At 47.4% G+C, this 14,848-nt stretch overlaps 1 protein-coding gene across 9 annotated transcripts in view; it reads right to left on the reverse strand.

Annotated features, from left to right (window-relative positions):
* Positions 1-14,848, reverse strand: part of LOC118357844 (citron rho-interacting kinase) — a 63,740-nt gene that overhangs the window by 17,975 nt on the left and 30,917 nt on the right. For 4 of the 9 annotated variants that reach the window (XM_052478667.1, XM_052478668.1, XM_052478671.1 and 1 more), the window contains 20 exons: positions 14,285-14,380; positions 13,957-14,073; positions 13,585-13,694; positions 13,305-13,479; positions 11,568-11,765; positions 10,032-10,085; positions 7,972-8,169; positions 6,791-6,984; positions 6,577-6,712; positions 6,318-6,422; positions 6,022-6,162; positions 5,657-5,779; positions 5,272-5,491; positions 4,664-4,834; positions 4,358-4,381; positions 2,582-2,755; positions 2,261-2,441; positions 1,882-1,970; positions 1,589-1,693; positions 1,313-1,482 (listed from right to left, as the gene is read on the reverse strand). In XM_052478667.1, the coding sequence (XP_052334627.1) occupies positions 1,313-1,482; positions 1,589-1,693; positions 1,882-1,970; positions 2,261-2,441; positions 2,582-2,755; positions 4,358-4,381; positions 4,664-4,834; positions 5,272-5,491; positions 5,657-5,779; positions 6,022-6,162; positions 6,318-6,422; positions 6,577-6,712; positions 6,791-6,984; positions 7,972-8,169; positions 10,032-10,085; positions 11,568-11,765; positions 13,305-13,479; positions 13,585-13,694; positions 13,957-14,073; positions 14,285-14,380 (2,781 nt within the window). The remainder of the gene's footprint in view (positions 1-1,312; positions 1,483-1,588; positions 1,694-1,881; positions 1,971-2,260; positions 2,442-2,581; positions 2,756-4,357; positions 4,382-4,663; positions 4,835-5,271; positions 5,492-5,656; positions 5,780-6,021; positions 6,163-6,317; positions 6,423-6,576; positions 6,713-6,790; positions 6,985-7,971; positions 8,170-10,031; positions 10,086-11,567; positions 11,766-13,304; positions 13,480-13,584; positions 13,695-13,956; positions 14,074-14,284; positions 14,381-14,848) is intronic. The other 5 variants (XM_052478673.1, XM_052478670.1, XM_052478669.1 and 2 more) reach the window with 4 other exon arrangements.

Below are 14,848 nucleotides of genomic sequence, written 5' to 3' on the forward strand. Positions count from 1 at the left end.
TTACATTTTGAGTTCTTAGCAGGAGAGAAACATTTTTCAATTCAGGCACTTATCAAGACATCATCCCTGGTCATCCCTATTGCCTCTGATCTGGCAGACTCACTAAACACAAATGCTTCGTTTGTAGTATTGGAGTGTGCCCTTGGCTATCCATAAATGTAAAAAACAAGAAAATGGTGCCTTCTGGTTTGCTTAAACCAGTTAAATGTAACTAAATGTATTTGAAAAGTAATTATTTATCATAAGAGAGCCATAAAAAACAACTAGTAATGCTGCATATTCAATGAAAGGTTAAAGTCTCACCTTTCTGGTAAAAATAGTTCTCAGTTGCTGAGGTGTAGTCACTTTTGAGGACACAAGCTCAAGTGCACAGTACAAATATGATTAAAAAAATAGGCAAATATTAAATATTTTATACAATGTATTAGTATTCAACAAAACTGTATGAATAAGGCTTGACATGACTTATCTGGTTTCTAAATATAGCATAATCAAATTATGAAATGACTAACTACAAGACTTCACTTTCCTTATAACTGTACAATACATATTTGTATGTTTAGGGTTAGAGAAAACGTGCATATTTTCTAAAGCGAGACATTCGTTGTGAACAGAGCTCTAGCTTGACTTCCTGAACTCGTTAGGAACTCTCCTTTCATCTCATATTAATCTTGTCCATCTATGACAAACAAAGGGTTTTTTGTTTAAAATCTAATAATTATTTTGATTAATGGCTATAAATCGATCTACCGTAATGACATCCCTCTCTCCTGCTGCACTACGATGTAATGATTGCAGGCATGTGTTTTGTCAGTGGCTGTGATGTAGGGTTCAGCAAGGAGTTGATGGACAGTCGAAAGAGCGAATGAAATGGTTGTAGGGACATCCATCCCAGCTTCTAGTGTCGGTCAGAGGAGGTACCAAGAGTATTTATAAGGAACTTTAATTATTTATACTTTTACTTTTGATACTTAAGTATTAGCAATAACGTTTACTTTTAATACTTAAGTATATTTAAAACCAAATACTTTTAGACACTTCCACAAGTAGTATTTTACTGGGTGACTTTAACTTGAGTCATTTTCTATCATGGTATATTTACTTTTGCCTAAATATGACATTTGGTTACTTATTCTACCACTGGGGTTAGGGTAAGGTTTAGGGTAAGGTTTAGGGTTAGGTTTAGGGTTAGGGTTAGGGATAGGGTAAGGTTTAGGGTTAGGGTTAGGGTAAGGTTTAGGGTTGTATGTATGTATGTCAGTAAGTAATTATACTAATTTAACTCCATAGTGGTGAGTACTGTGGTACTCACTGCATCTGCCTCAGCCTTCTCCCGAGATGCTCGCCCCCCTGCCACCACAGACTCCAGCACGGCCACCCAACGCTGCTTGTCTGGGAAACTGGGAGCCATGAAGTACAGAGTCTGTCCGGGCCAGCACGACGTGTGGGGGTGGGACTCCAGCTTCAGCACATACGGCACATCTACACACATCACAGCACAGTGAGGGAACGAGGGGAACAGTTATTTCCTAAGCACAGATCATGATACTACTAATAAGTTAATAAGTCAACACAAGTTTGTGGGCACCTGACTTTGCGGTGTTGGGCAGCTCAGACGCCCCGACAGCCCCGTGCACCATCACCTCTCCATCAGACAGACACAGCTCAAACTCATCCAGTGGCTTTACTGAGTCTGAACAACACAAACAATCAACAATCAACATTCACTAAGAAATACACAGACTAAAAGGCACCAACTGGCAGCAATCAAGAACACTGTAAGCTAAATGAAATAAGAATGAATTGTTACCAAAAAAATTGAAAATAGTTCAACCTATTTCATAATCATATGTACTGTAAGGACAGGAAATGGAGTGAGACCTTCTCTGGGCTCTGTTTCATAGATGGTCACCTTGGTCCCATCCAGCACCACATACTTCCTCTCCCAGCCCTGGCCACGCTTCCCATTCCTACAGAACAAACATGTCTGTCACTGGGCCAGCAGCATACACTATCACAGAGATAGTCAATGCCTAGAACAGATGAGGATAATACTGTAGCCTACAACTATACTTTAGTACGAAATATACATCTCAGATCAAATCAAATATAGTGAGAGGGATTAGCAATCAGTCTAAATGCAGTCAACTTGAAGGGTAAGCAGACAGTCCGTGTTGATCTATAGTATAGTCCTATTAGTCAAATTTGTTTCACAGTAGTTGTGGGCATGAAGTCCACACACCAAAATGAACAGACCCACCTGGGCTGCTTCATCCACCCCTCCAGGCGAACATGTCCGCTGGCCTCTTTCAGCTGCAAGCCAGGGGAGCTGCCCTTGTCCCGGCACAGCGCCTCAGCCATGTGCAGGGCACAGTCCCCAGGCAGGCCGCACGTGGCAGGAAGGCAGGGGGAGCATTTTGGATGGCACAAAGCATGACATTCTGAAGGAGAGAAGAAAACTGTTCAAACTAGGAATGCCAGAATCACAGTACTGTATGAGCCACCCTTCTGAAAAAGCCTTGCTCAACAGAAATGTGCCTGATCATTGTGACGGGGAGAGGATGGTCGGAACGTAACCTACCGACACAGGTGGCTGCCTGGCGACCAAAGTGCACGGTATCCAGGCACACAGTACACTTGGCAGCCCTCATGTTGAGTCCCACGGTGAAGCGGTGAGGGGTGTTGTGGTGAACGCTCTCCCTCTGCCTCCCCCTCTCCCTGTCCCTCTGACTGTCCTTCATGCGATGGCCATACTCTGAACACAGCCAGGAAAGACAGTGAGGAGGGACGGTCTCTATAGCAACCACAATTATCGGTTTGTTTGGTTTTTTAACATGGGAAAAATCCAGTGCACCGTGTCATGACAGTTGTGCAAAGTGAGGCAACGGAAAGGAAGCATCACCAACATAATGTGAAAACGTTAAAGATAAAGAGGATCTGAAATGAAAAGGTAAATCATATTGGTCCCAACATTCACCAGTGATCAGTTCATAACTGGAACTTAACACATGCATCCAGGAATCTTCTCATTGCGGGAACAGGATGAATATGTTCCAACCAGTGGAGGCTGCTGAGAGGAGGACAGCTCATAAGAATGGCTGGAATGGCGTGAATGGAATGGCATTAACCACATAGAAACCAAGTGTTTGATATATTTGAAAACATTCCTCTGATTCCGCTCCAGCCATTACCACGAGCCCGTCCTCCCCAATTAAGGTGCCACCAACCTCCTGTGGTTTCTACATTGCGGAATAAGGTGAAAAGCTGAAAAGAAAACCCCCCTCTGTAAGGTGTGCAGGTCTGGGTTGCAGTGGTTCAAGGTGCAGGGCAGATAGCTGCCTGAGAGTCAATGGATCGGAGTGTAGGCAAACAGAAGTAAAGGCAATTGCTTCAGATTTCCAAAGCTGTGCACTTAGAGGGAGGAAAGTTTAGCTCAACAACAGAGAACTATGGAAATGTTTTCAGTCTCATTTCTCCAAGTAGAATACAGACACATACACTGTGTGTCACAAACACATAATGGCTTTTTTTAACATGATATGTTGATTTTCTGTTCGCTGGTAATGTCCAATCATCCAATATGCTGGTTTGAATTACATTTCTACAATGATTTACCTGACGCAAGCCAGGATTGAAAATGTCTTTATGATTTATGTACAGTACCAGTCCAAAGTTTGGACCCACCTACTCCTTCAAGGGTTTTACTTTATTTCTGCTATTTTCTACATTGTAATGTTAGTGTTAAAGAAATCTAAATATATTTTATATTTGAGATTCTTCAAAGTAGCCAACAAGTGCTCAGCATATGTGGGAACTTCTTCAAGACTGTTGGGAAAGCATTCCTCATGAAGCTGGTTGAGAGAATGCCAAGTGTTTGCAAACCTATCATCAAGGCAAAAGGTGGCTACTTTGAAGAATCGAATTGGTTTAACATTTCTTAGGTTATTACATTATTCCATATGTGTTATTTCATAGTTTTGATGTATTCACTATTATTCTACAATGTAGAAAATAGTAAAAATAAAGAAAAACTCTTGAATGAGTAGGTGTGTCCAAACTTTTGACTGGTACTGTATGTAAAGACATGTAAACTTACATTCTATGAAAATACTTTAGTTATTAATTGAAGTGAATACTAATTCCAGAGCTAGAATAATTTAGCAGAGAGGCATTACTGGAAAGTGGAAACTCCAATACAAGCATTAGAAACCATAACGTAGCATACTATACTCTATAGAAACATCTGCCACTTGATCCCAGTGCAGAGCTTTTCAAATCTGGCCCATTCGGAGTGTGGTAGAGAGGCAAAAAGGAAGGGGATAGCAAATTGCGGACTCTATGAGTTAGGAGAACTTACTTTCAAAAGTGACTCTCCTTCTCTCTGTTGAGTGTGAGAGACAAAGGACAAAGGACAAAGGTCTAAGGCATTAGGAGGAAGAGGAATGTCTGTAGGACAGTAGTAGCCATCAGGAAAGCTTGCCTGAGTGATTTTAGGTCCAAGTATCTTTATAATGTCAGTTGGTGGCCTATTACTTTAATTATACTGCATTATATGGAAATATGGACACACTGCTGAAGGCCACACAGAGGTCTCATCTGATGCAGTGTGTTAGCTGGGCATAAACACTCCCATGTCCCCTTTTTCTCCTCCAGAAGGACTCACCCTCGGGGGTGGCAACCTCCTTCCTGCGGCCAGAGTTAGCGGTAGCCAGCAGGCTGCTCGGGCCCTGCTGGTGCTCGGGAGACTTCACCATGGCAGACATCATCATCTGCTGGCGCGATGTGCCAGGGGTAGCAGGGGTACCACCATGGTCCACAGGCTTGTACTGGACTGCTGAATGTGTGTATATGTGTGAGAGTGAGAGACACACAGAGAGAGAGCGAGAGAAAGGAGAGAGGGAGAGAGAGAGAGAGGTGAGAGGAGAGAAAGGAGACAGAGAAAGGAGAGAGAGAGAGAAATAAAGGAGAGAGAGAAAGGAGAGACAGAGAGAGTGAGAGAAAGGAGAGTGGAGACAGAGAGAGAGAGAGAGAGAGAGAGAGGAGAGAGAAGAGAGAGAGAAAGGAGAGAGAGAAATGAGAGAGAGAGCGAGAGAAAGGAGAGAGGAGACAGAGAGAGAGCGAGAGAGAGGAATTAAAGGAAAGTCACAAAGAAGTGTTGTTTGGGCCTGGTGTGAGTTTGATGTTCTGCTTGAAGCGATAGCATGCGCTGGACTACAGCCGTGGTCTTTAGTGGGATTATTTCCTGTTTATTTGAGATGACTGTGTCCTTACCTTCCTCTCGTAGGGAGCGCAGCTCCAGTCTCATCTTCTGCAGTGCATCCTCCAGCTCAGAGCAGCGGGAGCGCTCCTTGTCCAGGGCCATCTTCATGTCGCTGTACTGCAGGGGCACCGGCTGCACAGAGGGTACAGGGGACACCTGCTGGGGAACCTGGGACTGGCCCTGGGCCACCATGGCAGCCAGCAGGTCCTCTCTGCGCCGCCCAAATAGACCCTGGAACACACACACAGACATAATAACTGTCACAGGCAAACATTTTGAGAAAAGATTGGGGGTAGAATGAAAAGAGCCCATAGCAGACGCTAGTTAAAGGTGCTCTAGAAATGTATTCATGTACTCTGTGTCTCTGTACCTGTGTTGTGAGCTGTCCAGTCTCACCTTTTTCTTCTTGGAGCCCCCCTGGTCCACCCTGGCCTGGAGGAAGTCTATGAGTTTGGATTGCTGGGTGATGGTCCCCTCCAACTTCACTTTCTCATGGGAGAACACAGCCTGCAGGTGGAGCTAAGTGAACATTACTAAGGCAATGAATTTTTACTAACGTACCTCTCTCTCTGTGTGTGTGTGTGTGTGTGTGTGTGTGTGTGTGTGTGTGTGTGTGTGTGTGTGTGTGTGTGTGTGTGTGTGTGTGTGTGTGTGTGTGTGTGTGTGTGTGTGTGTGTGTGTGTGTGTGTGTGTGTGTGTGTGTGTGTGTGTGTGTGTGTGTGTGTGTGTGTGTGTGTGTGTGTGAGGGATTGTAGCTGTACCTGGATGTTCTCCAGCTGGTACTCTAGGTCAGTCCTCTCAGTCTTCAGCAGGTCAGTCTGGTCCAGAGCCTCCTGCAGCCCCTGGGTCAGCCGGAAGATGTGGCTCTTCTGAACATCCATCTGCTGCTGCAGGTTACCTTGCTGTGGAGGGACACCAGCAGTATAAACATGATGTGATGTTTCACTTCTCACAAGACGCACAAACATATCGGGTTATAATAGAGGCATTTTTAACATGACATGATATTAATAACTCAATTGCAACACATGCAGAATGAGAGGAAAGCATAACCCACGTCATCCAGCAGCCTCTGTTTCAGCTCCCTCTCACTCTCCAGTTTCTGCTGCAGACTCCTGGCATTCATCTCCAGCATGGCATGCTTCTTCTCCAGTTCATTCAGCTAGAGGGCCAGAGGCAAGAAAATATGTACAGGTCTGCTTTAGCCAAACAGACAGAGAGACAGAGAGACAGACAGAGAGAGAGAGAGACCGAGAGAATGACAGATGGATACACAGACATAGAGAGAGATGAACAGGCAGACACATAAGGCTCACTGTGTCAGAGAGGCTCTCTGCTTTGAGTCTCTGGTCCTTGAGGGCCTCCTGCAGAGCCAGAATCTCAGCCTTGTGCTCCTTCACTGCCTGTTCAATAGACTGACGAGCCTCCGAGTTGCGCTGGTCCGCACGCAGCCTGAACAGGAGTAAGAGAGGGGGCCATATGAGTGTGTTTGTGTGTTTGTGTGTTGGTGTGTGTTTGTGTTTGTGTTACCTGTTCTGCTTCTCGTTGTCCAGCAGTCTCTGGATCTCCCTGGTCCTCCTCTCAGCCTGGTTCTTCTCTTCCTCCAGGGCTCCCCTCCAGGCATCCCATTGCCTCTCCTTCTCCAGCAGCTCATCATTCAGGGTCTCCAGCTCCAGGACCTGCTCCTCCAGCATGGTGCATGTGGTCTTCAGCGTCTCAATGTTCTAACACAGGACGTGGGGGGGGTTAAATGAGAATAGGAGAATAGAAGGCACTGCTCTGCTCTGTTCCTACAGACAACATGAACAACACAGAGCGATTGCAGGGGGAAAACGTACACTAATACAACCATTTAAGGGGCTTTTCATGGTGTTTTGTGGCCTTAATGAAGCAGCCCTCTGAGTAATAGACATACTATCCCAAACCAACATCAGCATTGTCATATATCAGTGGGTTGTCCGCCACAGTTAAAAGTGCTTTTGAGAGTTGTATAGATTCATGAAGGCAATGCATTTCTCCTATGTACTGTACATAGGGCTGACACTGAGCTAGGTTTTTATGCTTCCTATTTCTCTGCTTGAGACAAACACTGGGATACAAATATAGCTGCAGCAGCACCATGGTCCTCTGAAGTCCACGCATCCAGGGCTGACACGACCTGGGAACGATGTGGATGACACATCCCTCCCACTCACGGTCGGATCCCTCATCTATGACTTCCATCCCTGGTTACACAACCACTAGCTAGGACAGAGAGACTGAGAGATGAAGCTACTGAACGCCTACACACCCCCTCCCACAGGGGCAGAGCACAGCGTCACACAGCCTCCAATTCCTCTCTGAGCTCACTGAGCTAGCGCTTCATAACAAAAGAACAGTCCAGTATCTTCTGCCTGATTTATACTCCACTTAATCACAGTAGCTGCTGATGTGTGTGTGTATGTTTTTGCGTGTGTCACCTGTAATTGATTGTTGAGGACCGAGGAGAGTTATGTGTTTTGGGGCATATATGAGAGAGAGAGAGATTATTTAACTTCTATTCATTATCCATTTCACTTTCTTTGGCAATGTAAACATGTGTTTGCCATGCCAATAAAGCCCCTTGAATTGAATTGAATTGAGAACATGAGAAACTAGACTCTCCATGAACACATTCTAGTAACATTAGAGTGTTGTACACTGAGCAGGACGGGTGTGAGCGTGAGTCACACCTGTTTCTGGTTGTTGAGGTGCATCTCACGGTCAGCCACCTCGCGGCGGAGGCGGTCCACGTCCTGGCCCAGCTGCAGGCGCTCCTCCGTCTCGTCTGTGGCCTCGTCCAGCTGCTTGGACAGATAGAAGTTCTGTCTGTTCAGCTCAGAGTTCTCCTGGGTCAACTGGGTCAGCTGCTCCTCCAGGTCTGTGATCACCTGAGGGAGGGATGGAGAAGAATTACACTAGGTTCATTACCAGCATCTCAACACAACAGTATATGTTTTCAATGTATACCACGATGTAGTGATGTAGTGGTGGACCTTTTCATCATGTAGTGAAATAGATTGACCAATCAATGGGAAGGGTGGGAGGAGGGCATTAAGACTCATCATTTAAATGACCGTTGACGGACAAGAGTGGAAAGTCCTCACCAGAGCGTATGGATGTAATCGAAACCCGCACAGCGTTTTGTTGGATTACCGAACACTTGAGACAATCACCGTTTCCTTCAGTGAATGCTGCGTACTTTACAGCCCGCTAAGGCAACCATTTTGCAATTAGAGATAAATATCCATGGAAACATGATTATGTTAGACAGCCTTCACTCTCCAGGGCTGAGCAGGGAACTGCATAATCTATTCATCTGCACCATTATGTCCTCTTAATCAGCCAGCATACTAGTGCATACCCTATTCAAACGAAGGTTAGAGGTTTCTGAAGCTGGGTTAGATGTTATTCCTCTCTCTGGGGAGCCGGCTGCTCTGTACCGTGCAGGACGACAGGGCAGAGGAGTGAACAAACATCAGTCATCTCTCTCTAGCAGGCCCTAGGGGCTGAGGACTGACAGAAATGACAAAATACTCAGAAGAGATGGGAGGTCAACAATGGGACTGATAAGCCGGGATCTGTTCATCAGCAATGTACTCTCTCCATCCTACTGGGTGCTCATGATAACACACACACTCACACACGCACGCACGCACACACACACACACACACACACTCCAGGACAAGCCATGTTTGAAGCTCTGTACTTTCCTTAAAGGACACACAGAAACACAGGACAGTCTAGTAGTAGAACCCGGGGTAGATTAACACTGGTGCTAGCTTCCAGGTGTTTGTGATTTATTACAGTGGGTTTGGATAGAATTCACTACCCTCTAAAGATGTGTAAACAAAACCTAGGCAGTTCCCAACAACAGCCAAAGCACCCAGACCTTCACCTCCAGGCATGTTACATAACACTTGTCATCAGTACATAACAGTATCTATTATTGATATACTACTACCTCATGTCAATGCAACCTTGCCCATGTTTCATTTCTGCTGTTTTTGAATGGTGCAGGGCTGCAAGAAGCACAGTGTTATCAATGATCTAAACAGAACAAACAGGTGCCATACACAGAAATAGACATGGGGAGGGGCCTGGCGAACTTGGGAATGATTGCCTGAATATCGGCCAGCCGAATCTAGGAAGAATACTCTTTCTCAACAGCTTGCGAGTGGGAGGATCACAAAAGTAGGGCAAGGGGATAAAGAGAGACCATTATGTATTAACCACAATGAGACCCAGCAGTGATTCAAACAATGTGACTTTGAAGGTTTTTAAATCCCTCACCACAACACAATAACCTCATCTTCCCAGGGTTAGTTTTCATGCGCTCGCTGACAAAGAGATATGAAAAGATATGGGTATATATTATTCATCACATCAACCTAAATACAAGACTAAATACAATACAAGACTTAGTTCTATTCTTGGCAAAAAATATATGGAGGAACCGCATAAAACAAATGGATATTTTTCTAAATAGTAGAAATAGCAGTGGGGATTGAAAACAGACGGATAACCTAATTGATGCTCTACTTTTTTCCTGGAAAAACAAAGGCCTCACTGAGCGTGATGGCTGGAAACACGGCCAATGGAAATCTGTAATAGCTGATCGTATCTGATTCAACTCAGTTAATGCCTTCGAATCCTGAAAGGAGTGAGAGAGAATAGAAAGAGAGAGAAAGAGACAGGGTAAAGAGAGATAGCAGAGAGAGAGAGAAAAGGTGATACAAAGGGGTGGCCTACCGCACAGCTGTCTCTGAGGGCATCATACTTGCGCTGGATCTCGTCTCGGTGGGCCTACCAGACAGAGAGAGAGACAGGTTTGGTGGCTGTACTGTACGTCATAACATCACAGTTTTTATTTTTTTAATTTTTTTATTTCACCTTTATTTAACCAGGTAGGCTAGTTGAGAACAAGTTCTCATTTGCCACTGCGACCTGGCCAAGATAAAGCATAGCAGTGTGAACAGACAACAGAGTTACACATGGAGTAAACAATTAACAAGTCAATAACACAGTAGGAAAAAAAGGGGGAGTCTATATACATTGTGTGCAAAAGGCATGAGGAGGTAGGCGAATAATTACAATTTTGCAGATTAATACTGGAGTGATAAATGATCAGATGGTCATGTACAGGTAGAGATATTGGTGTGCAAAAGAGCAGAAAAGTAAATAAATAAAAACAGTATGGGGATGAGGTAGGTGAAAATGGGTGGGCTATTTACCTATAGACTATGTACAGCTGCAGCGGTCGGTTAGCTGCTCAGATAGCTGATGTTTGAAGTTGGTGAGGGAGATAAAAGTCTCCAACTTCAGCGATTTTTGCAATTCGTTCCAGTCACAGGCAGCAGAGTACTGGAACGAAAGGCGGCCAAATGAGGTGTTGGCTTTAGGGATGATCAGTGAGATACACCTGCTGGAGCGCGTGCTACGGATGGGTGTTGCCATTGTGACCAGTGAACTGAGATAAGGCGGAGCTTTACCTAGCATGGACTTGTAGATGACCTGGAGCCAGTGGGTCTGGCGACGAATATGTAGCGAGGGCCAGCCGACTAGAGCATACAAGTCGCAGTGGTGGGTGGTATAAGGTGCTTTAGTGACAAAACGGATGGCACTGTGATAAACTGCATCCAGTTTGCTGAGTAGAGTGTTGGAAGCCATTTTGTAGATGACATCGCCGAAGTAGAGGATCGGTAGGATAGTCCGTTTTACTAGGGTAAGCTTGGCGGCGTGAGTGAAGGAGGCTTTGTTGCGGAATAGAAAGCCAACTCTTGATTTGATTTTCGATTGGAGATGTTTGATATGAGTCTGGAAGGAGAGTTTGCAGTCTAGCCAGACACCTAGGTACTTATAGATGTCCACATATTCAAGGTCGGAACCATCCAGGGTGGTGATGCTAGTCGGGCATGCGGGTGCAGGCAGCGATCGGTTGAAAAGCATGCATTTGGTTTTACTAGCATTTAAGAGCAGTTGGAGGCCACGGAAGGAGTGTTGTATGGCATTGAAGCTCGTTTGGAGGTTAGATAGCACAGTGTCCAATGACGGGCCGAAAGTATATAGAATGGTGTCGTCTGCATAGAGGTGGATCAGGGAATCGCCCGCAGCAAGAGCAACATCATTGATATATACAGAGAAAAGAGTCGGCCCGAGAATTGAACCCTGTGCCACCCCCACAGAGACTGCCAGAGGACCGGACAGCATGCCCTCCGATTTGACACACTGAACTCTGTCTGCACAGTAATAACAGCAGACTGGTATGTGTGTCCCTCCTGCACTCACTCTGAGAACACAGATCTCCTCCTCAGCCTCAGCTGTGGTGTCCTCCAGCTCTGACTTGGCCTGCTGCAGCTGACTCTCCACGGAGTGGCGTGCCGCCTGCAGCCCGCTGATCTGAGACACCCTCTCCTGCAGCGACAGAGTCAGCTCTGTCACCTGACGTTTGATCTCCAGCTTCTGCTCCTCATGCTCCAAGCCCATCTAACGACACGAGGGACACACAGAGAGAAGGGAGAGACAGAAAGGAGTCAGGAAGACGAAGGAGGGATCCAGATGGGTCAGTGAGTCAGAAAGATGCTGATCTGGCAAATCAACAACCCACAGTGGAGCTTGACCTTTCACCTTACATGACCCCTCTATTTGGCATCCCTCTCTTCCCAACATGTCGACTGCTCTCCTGACCCTCTTTTCCTCCTCCTCTTTTCACCTTCCTGCCCTCTCCTCCTTCCTGTGACCCCAACCTTCTTCCCTCTCCTCCTTCCTGTGACCCCAACCATCCTCCCCTCTCCTCCTTCCTGTGACCCCAACCTTCCTGCCCTCTCCTCCTTCCTATGACCCCAACCTTCTTCCCTCTCCTTCTTCCCTCTCCTCCTTCCTGTGACCCCAACCATCCTCCCCTCTCCTCCTTCCTGTGACCCCAACCTTCCTGCCCTCTCCTCCTTCCTGTGACCCCAACCTTCCTGCCCTCTCCTCCTTCCTGTGACCTCAACCTTCCTCCCCTCTCTCCTCCTTCCTGTGACCCCAACCTTCCTCCCCTCTCTTCCTTCCTGTGACCCCAACCTTCCTACCCTCTCCTCCTTCCTGTGACCCCAACCTTCCTCCCCTCTCCTTCTTCCTGTTACCCCAACCTTCCTACCCTCTCCTCCTTCCTGTGACCCCAACCTTCCTCCCCTCTCCTCCTTCCTGTGACCCCAACCTTCCTCCCCTCTCCTCCTTCCTCTGACCCCAACCTTCCTCCCCTCTCCTTCTTCCTGTTACCCCAACCTTCCTGCCCTCTCCTCCTTCCTGTGTCCCCAAAATTCTTCCCCTATCCTCCTTCCTGTGACCACAACCATCCTGCCCTCTCCTCCTTCCTGTGACCCCAACCTTCCTCCCCTCTCCTCCTTCCTGTGACCACAACCATCCTGCCCTCCCCTCCTTCCTGTGACCCCAACCTTCTTCCCCTCTCCTCCTTCCTGTGAACCCAACCTTCCTCCCCTCTCCTCCTTCCTGTGACCCCAACCATCCTGCACTCTCCTCCTTCCTGTGACCCCAACCTTCTTCCCCTCTCCTCCTTCCTGTGACCCCAACCTTCCTCCCCTCTCCTCCTTCCTGTGACCCCAACCATCCTGCCTTCTCCTCCTTCCTGTGACCCCAACCTTCCTCCCCTCTCCTCCTTCCTGTGACCCGAACCATCCTGCCCTCTCCTCTCCTCCTTCCTGTGACCCCAACCCTCCTCCCCTCTCCTCCTTCCTGTGACCCCAACCTTCCTCGCCTCTCCTCTCCTCCTTCCTGTTACCCCAACCTTCCTGCCCTCTCCTCCTTCCTGTAACCCCAACCTTCCTGCCTTCTCCTCCTTCATGTGACCCCAACCTCCCTGCCTTCTCCTCCTTCATGTGACCCCAACCTCCCTGCCTTCTCCTCCTTCATGTGACCCCAACCTCCCTGCCTTCTCCTCCTTCATGTGACCCCAACCTTCCTACCCTCTCCTCCCCTGTCTGCCCACGTCCTCTCCCCATCTCCTCTTTCCTCTCTCCTCACCTCTCTCAACCTCGTCTCCAGCTCCAGCACTCGGCTCTTGTTGCTCTGCTCCTGCTGGCTTATCTTCTCCAGATGCTCCTCCAGCTTGGCATTCTGGGCCTCCAGTTTCCCAGCCTGGGACTCCAAGTAGAACTTCTGCTGCCTCAGCTCCGAGATCATCTCCTCCTGGGCTTTCCTGTCCGGCCCAGACAGATAAATAGACACGCAGCACAGTCAGTAGACAATCTTCCTAACTAACTAATTAACTATGTAAATAACTGAGATAGTCCACAACACTCACATGTTCTTCTGGGTGTAGATGCTGCTGTTAGCTGCCAGTTTGTTGGCCTCAGACAGCTCGGCAATCCTCTGCTCCAGGCTGGCCATCTTAGAGTCCATGGCATTGATGGTCTGGGATGGACAGAAGAGACACGTTTCAAAGCACATTTACACGCAGCCTTAACATGTCTGACAGTTTGCATCGCATTTATAAAGTATCAAATGCTCACTACTATTGTCAGAACAACACAGCACATGTACGATACAGCACAGTTTCCTGGCAAAAGGTTATTGGAACTTTGTAATAAACCAAGTCAGCGTGGTTAATGGGGAAAATAAACCAGGTCCATGTGACCGTCCTGGCCACATCCTAACTAGCTTGGGCAGCTCTTACCGCCTTCTGCTCGCTGATGATGCAACACTTCTCCTGGACCTCCTCCTCATACTTGCTCTGACTGGATTCCAGCATCTCCTTATCTGCCATGTCTGCCTTCATCTGGTTCTCCAGAACCTTGTCAATATAAGAGAGATACAACACAGGATCAACCATGCTAGAGCTCAGGATCAAGGCCCAGAACCGGGATCCAAGGAACCTGCCCAGGAGATCTGGGCTCCAGTTATAGCCGACAACCTCCCCTAACAATGTAAATACACCAGTAGCCCATAACATTATACGGTGCAGAATGTCTTTGATGAACAGTAGAGGTCCCTTGAGGCTCTACCTTGATTTTCTCATCATAGAGCTTCTCCTTCTGCTCCATGTGTGTTTCCACTCGTTGTCCTGTGGACTGGCTCTCACGAAGACTCTCCTCCAGGTGCTATGCAAACAAACACACACACACATGTTACAGTACATTGTTAATTCACCCTTTTCAATTCAGGACCCAAACACCATGAAATTATTCAGTACAGCAAGGATAAAATGCTCTCTCCCGGGTGGCGCAGTGGTTAAGGGCTGTGCCATCAGAGTCCCTGGGTTCGCGCCCAGGCTCTCTCGTAACCGGCCGCGACCGGGAGGTCCGTGGGGCGACGCACAATTGGCCTAGCGTCGTCCGGGTTAGGGAGGGCTTGGTCGGTAGGGATGTCCTTGTCTCATCGCGCACCAGTGACTACTGTGGCGGGCCGGGCGCAGTGCGCGCTAACCAAGGTGGCCAGGTGCACCTCCGACACATTGGTGCGGCTGGCATCCGGGTTGGATGCGCGCTGTGTTAAGAAGCAGTACGGCTGGTTGGGTTGTGTATCGGAGGACGCATGACTTTCAACCTTTGTCTCTCCCGAGCCCGTAC

This window comes from Oncorhynchus keta, chromosome 25 (assembly GCF_023373465.1).
Source record: "Oncorhynchus keta strain PuntledgeMale-10-30-2019 chromosome 25, Oket_V2, whole genome shotgun sequence".
NCBI classification, from domain to species: Eukaryota; Metazoa; Chordata; class Actinopteri; order Salmoniformes; family Salmonidae; genus Oncorhynchus; species Oncorhynchus keta.